This window comes from Chrysochloris asiatica, unplaced genomic scaffold (assembly GCF_000296735.1).
Source record: "Chrysochloris asiatica unplaced genomic scaffold, ChrAsi1.0 scaffold00057, whole genome shotgun sequence".
Classification (NCBI taxonomy): domain Eukaryota; kingdom Metazoa; phylum Chordata; class Mammalia; order Afrosoricida; family Chrysochloridae; genus Chrysochloris; species Chrysochloris asiatica.
In genome coordinates, this window is record NW_006408575.1 from 4,080,382 (window position 1) to 4,086,406 (window position 6,025).

Below are 6,025 nucleotides of genomic sequence, written 5' to 3' on the forward strand. Positions count from 1 at the left end.
GGTTGGCCCAGGATCCGACATTATTTCGTTCTGCTGTGCATGGGGTCACTATGAGTCGGTTCCGACTCAATGGCACCTGACAACAACAAACTTTAGGATCAAATCACCACATCTTCCTTTTACAACGCCACAGGGTAGGTTTGAACTGACAACCTTTTGGTTTGCAGCCAACTTTTGCACCACCAGGGATCCTATCTCTTATCTGGCTACCAGGAAATGTTCCTGACAGTTTCCCTGCCTCCAGTGTCACCCCACAGGCATTTGTCACTTGTGCACAGTGATATCTTTGAACAAGGATCTGACCACGTTACTCCATTGCTTTCAATTCCCCACTAGCTCCTCACTGAAAGTCCAGCTGCTCTCTGGTTCCTGCTCACTTGTTGGACCTCAGTTCTAACCACTGTCTCCCACATTCTAGCTCCAACTCCATGGACCTACTTGCTGATCCCCTAACCTCTTTTGACTTGACATGCCCTCTTCTGCAACGCCTTGGCCCCTGCTATGCACAGTGAGCTCCCACTCACCCTCCAAGGTCCAACTCAAATGTGTTCTCCTCTGGGAAGCCTTCCCCACTCCTTCTACCCCCAGGCTGAACTGAGCTGGTATCACTCTCCCCTGGGCTCAACCAGAGCACTTCCCATCATGCTTGGGGAAGGCTTGTTTACAGGCCTGTCTGACCTGGTTGAGATCCTTGAGGACAAAACTCTGCCTTATTTATTTTTGGCCCATAGAGAAAGACTCAGAGAATGTGAGAAGGTGGGGGGAAGGAGGAAAAGAGAAAGGAAGAAGAAGAGACTAGGACAGGCAAAGATATTGGGGAGAACATTGATTCATTCAACAGATATCTAAGGATACAACAGTAACAAACTGACGCGACCAGCAGCTGACTCATTTCCAGGTAACTTTGGTGTGTCAGCAGAAAGAAAGGAAAGACTAGGTCAGGCAAAGATATTGGGGAAACCATTCATTCATTCAACAAATATCTAAGGATACAAAGTAACAAGCTGAAGTGACCGGCAATCGACTCTTGGCATTTCCAGGTGACTTTGGTGTGTGCATGCAAATGTGCATGTGTGTGTGTCTGCACGCATGTGCGTGTGTGTGAGAACATATGTCCGAAAGCCCTTCCATCTGCAAGGGCCTGCTGCCGGGGCACCTGTCTTCCCCAGGGCCTAGTGTTTTTAGCATCTGGTCCCAGCTCCTGTTGCAGCCTGAAATAAGGCTGTGACCCATGACAGGGCAGGGACCAGTCTTGTCAGCTGAGGCCAGAGCCACTTGCAGGGCACACACTGCTCACTGACCACCCATTGCTGACACAGACCCTGACCACTCACTCTCAGCTCCACAAAGAGGTTGACCTTGAGGGTCTGATACTCCTGCCTGCCCACTGTGACCCCATCCGCTCAGGTACAAGGATCCCAGGGGGGCTGGGGAGCTGTGGAGAATGGAACCAAGCCAATTCCCAGAGCCCCTTCCTCTCAGACAGAAAAAGGGCCTGCAGAGGGTGGAGACAGTGTGGGCTTCACAGAAGCCTAGACCCTGGGTTTGGAGGGGAGGGACTCTAAGCTCTAGTTTGTTGTTATTATTGTTCTTAAGTGCTGTTGAGTTGGTTCCAACTCATAGCAATCTTGTATAGGGTTTCCAAGGAGTGGCTGGTGAGTTGTACTGCTGACCTTGTGGCTAGCAGTCCAGTGTTTATCCTCCAGGGCCACACCAGGACTTCAACTCTAGTTGTGGTTGTTAAGTGCCATTGAGTCAGTTGTGAGTCTATGAAAGTTTCTGAGGAGCAGCTGGTGGGTTTGAACCTCCAACTTGGGGTTAGCAGTCCAGTGCTTATCCTACAGTGCCACAGCAGGCTCTAGGTTAGTCTCAGTTAAATGGAAAGTGGGTGGCTCGGATTCGAGGCAGGGCTAAGTAATGGCTCAGTATCTGTAGACAATGGAGGAAGGTAGTTTCCCTGGTCTGAACAATAAGGGCCCTTCCCGGTGTCTGTGGGATCCGAAATGGTCACAGTCGGGGCATTCTCGATCACTTCATGACCCTCACTCCAAATGTACGCAGACACACTCATGCTTGCATACAGTTTAGGGTCCATAGATTTACTGAAATGTACCTGTGGATCCTTATGATCTAGCCCAACCTTCTATTACAGACAGGAACTGAGGCACACCACAGGACAGCAATTTGCTAAGTCACAGAGGCAGTCAGGGTCCACAGCCCCCTGGCCCGAGGCAAGATGGAGACAGGTTGTTTTTCTAAATGAAGGACCTTTAAACTATCTGGAAGTGGGGTGGGCAGCCATTTGAGAAGCTCAATGTCGCTCTGCCTTGTCTCCTGGGGTAAGTTAGGGAATCTGGATTTGGACCTGCAAAAGTTTTCCAGGGCTCTGCACCTGTAGTAAATCTCTCCCAGATCCCTGGAAAGAGAGATGCAAATGGAAGAATAGAGGAGGAAAAGGGAAGAAGAGAGGAAGTAGGAGTGAGGGAGAGGAAGGTAACAAGGAGGTTGGGCCAGGGGTACAGAGGGCCCAGCAGTCTTCTTGGGGCCAAGTAGTAGGGATGGGTGGTGGTGGTAGTGGTATGCCACGGAGTCGTTTCTAACTCATAGTAACTCTGTATAGGGTTTCCTTAGGCTGTAAATCTTTATGGGAGCAGAAAGCCTCATCTGTCTCTTGAGGAATGGCTGGTAGTTTTGAACTGCTCCCCTTGAGGTTAGCAGCCCAACTCATAACCACTACGCTACCAGAGCTCCTTACTAGGGATGGGAGGGAGGACCAAACCCTGGTGTATAGCAGTCCAGTTTCCTCACTCCCAGTAACCCACACAACCTCTGCCTCTGCCAACAACCTCCTACTTTTTTTCATTGTCTAGTTAGAACTTTCCGAGGTCAGCTGCTGAGGATAACCCTCACCCCTCCCCACCTCTAGCATACCTCTTCCAGGTCCCAGGCACTACCAGCTCACCTGATCAGGAGTCTAGGCCTGGGAAAAGGCTCCCTGAAGAGGAAGTGCTTCCTTAACAACATGGCAGCAGACCGGTGTGGCCTGGAACAGCTACCTAGCTCTCAGTCTCCTCCTCTGTACGAAGAGACCTGCTCTCTGGAGGGGACCAAGGCTGGTGTGGTGCTGGAGCTGGCTAAAGCAGGGCCATGGAGGAGGTCTGGGAAAGGAGAGGGGGCTTGGACATGACCTGGCTCTTATACCGGAGTCTCTTCTCCATAGGATGATCCCCAAGGAGCAGAAAGGCCCTGTGCTGAATGCCATGGGGGACCTCGCTGGACAAGGTAAGGTGGGCCCAGTCTGTGCTGTCCTCAAGCCCCATTCCCTTGGGTCTCAAGCCTAGGCAAATAGGTGTGAGTTCCTGACTGATCCTAAGGGATGCCTGTGGAACCTGTCACCAGCACTGGAAAGCTTCCCAAGGCATTGGGAAGGACCATATCCCTTATGCCCATAACCCAGGAGCTAGGGTTCCATATCCCAGATTGAGCTCTGGCCCTGGCCCTAAAATGACCCTGGTCCTGGCCACAGTTGAGTCCTTATCTCAGTTCCACACTGAGTTCTGAGGGCTCTGGTCCCAGATCAAGCCTTAACTGTGGCTCCAGACTGCTTACCCACTAACCCTTGTTTATCCTCACCTCTGGTGGCACAAACATTGGTGCTCTACTACTAACCTAAAGCTTAACCATTTGACCTCCTCATCTATGCTGCGTAAGAAAGACCTGGTGCTCTACTTCTATAAAAATTATAGCCAAGGAGCCACTAGGTTCTACTATGTAACACATGGGGTCGTCGTGAGTCAGAATTGATTCAACAGCAATGGGATGGATTTTTGTTTTTCCTTTTTTTTTTTTTAATTTGCTTTACCATAACTGTGGGTTTCCCAAGGCCTGAAGTGTGGTTCAAGACAGCCCACCTCAAGGCTAGGGAGGTTTTCCACTTAGGGGTGAGTGGGACATAGCAGGCTACTCAATTTGACTCAAACAGCTTCACCTCAAAGCTCACTCATCCAGTGAATTGTTGTGAAGTGCCGTCAAGTCGGTTCTGAATCATAGCAACCCTGTATAGGATTTCCAAGAAGCAGCTGTTGGATTTGAACCACCAACCTTGAGGTTCATACTGACATTGCAGTTCAGTGCTTAGCCTACAATGCTACACCAGAATGCTATCCAGTGAATAAAGCATCTAAAATTCCTGTTTTTCTTCTGGAATTTTTGCCATAATTTTGGACTCTGTTCATTTGACCTGTTTCTGAGTATTTCAAGTATTTAAAAAATGTATTCAACTACGTCAAGGCTCTCCAACTGAAGTATAAATCATAGTAACGTGGCGGAGTGGCTACAGATGCCGGAATCCACCCCTAGGGATTCTGATTCAGTGGCCTGAGGTGGGACCCATGCATTTACCATTTACACAAGGACCCAGGTGATTCCGATGCAGGGCCTGCTGCTTTGAACTCCTTAGAGCTCTAACCTATAACACACTACCATTGCTAGCAAGTCAATTCCAACTTATATAGTGGCCCTATATAAGATCCCTGAGACTGGAAATCTTAACGGAAGCAGACAACCTCATTTTTCTCCCATGGAGCGACTGGTGGTTTGAACTGCCAACCTTGTGGTCAGCAGTTCAATGCCTAACCCACAGCACCACCAGGGCTCAGAGCTCTAAGAAGTTTTAATTCTGTTGTATGATGCCAGTATTTTAACCTCTTTTCTATGATCTCTCCTCCTTTTGTTGCTATCAAGTTTCTGTGGGAGGTCTGATGCTCCAACTAGAAGAGCCAGGCTCCAAATTCTCTTATCTATTCCAGGTCAGTTGCTATGAGTCTGAACCGACTCCACAGCATTTAACAACATCAATTGTCTAAATCATTAGTTGTTGTTGTTGTTGCTAAGTGCCATGGAGTTGGTTCTGACTCACAGTGACCTGTAAAGGGTTTCTGAGGAGTGGCTGGTGAGTTGCAACAACCGACCTTGTGGTTCAAACCAGCCTCGCAGTCCAGTACTTAACTTACAGCGCCATACCAAAACTCCAAATAATTAGTTACAAAAACAAAACCGCAACAAATCCAACCCACTGCCATAGAGTCAATTCCAATCCATAGTGACTCCGTAGGACAGAAGAGAGCTGCCCACGGGGCTTCCACAGTGACCACTCTACAAAAGCCAACTGCCATAGCGTTCTCCCATGGAGCGACTGGTGGGTTTGAACCGATGACCTTTCAGTAGCTGAGTGCTTTAACCACTACACTGCCAAAGCTCCAAATAATTCATTATAAAGCCCAAAGTATTGATCCTAGCCAAAAAACACCTGAAACTCTTTCCTGCGGAGACTGCAGATCACTCCCGCGACAGCAGAGGTTAGAAGGCTGGGCCAGGGCTGGCTCGTATGGAAAGTGGTGTCTCCCAGAGGGGCCAGAGGTGATACAATTTCCTCCCACCCCAAGTCTCCCCGCCCTGGCTTGAGACCCCAATAAAAATCGGCCAGGTGCAGCTCACCCATGCACGGAGTGTGAGGAACTCTGGAAAGTGTAAGAAAGGCTGCGGTGGCTTCTTAACATCACCCATCATCCCCCATCTGTTGCTGCAGATAAGGCCCCTGCCCCCACTCCTAGCTAGCAGTGGGTCTCACAAAGGGGGCGTTCATATACCAGTCCCACGGCTTTTGGACTATCATAGTCTCTCCTGGGCTCACATTTTTGAGAAACTGCACTAACAAGGATAAAGAAAAGCGAGTATTTTGGGACTCTTTCCTGCAGAGACTGCGGGTAACTCACGCGACAGCAGAGTTTAGAAAGTGGGACCAGTGATGGCCGGCTCAGACAGCTGCGTCTCCCAGAAGGGCCAGAGGTGATATAACTTCCTCCCGCCCCAAGTCTTCCCACCCTGGTGTGAGATCCCAATAAAAATCAGCCTGTACAGCACACCAACGCACGTAGAGTTCTTGTTGACTACACATCCCTCCTGGAGGTGGGAACTTATCCTCCCTACATCCCATAAGAAGAAATAGCAATCGTGGCCATATAGC

The 6,025-nt window shown here is 49.5% G+C and overlaps 1 protein-coding gene across 1 annotated transcript in view; it reads left to right on the forward strand.

Moving 5' to 3' along the window:
- Window positions 1–3,022: 3,022 nt before the first annotated feature.
- Window positions 3,023–6,025, forward strand: part of MYOZ3 (myozenin 3) — a 35,023-nt gene continuing 32,020 nt past the window's right edge. The window contains exons 1-2 of the mRNA XM_006863943.1: window positions 3,023–3,156; window positions 3,221–3,282. Of these exons, the coding sequence (XP_006864005.1) occupies window positions 3,023–3,156; window positions 3,221–3,282 (196 nt within the window). The remainder of the gene's footprint in view (window positions 3,157–3,220; window positions 3,283–6,025) is intronic.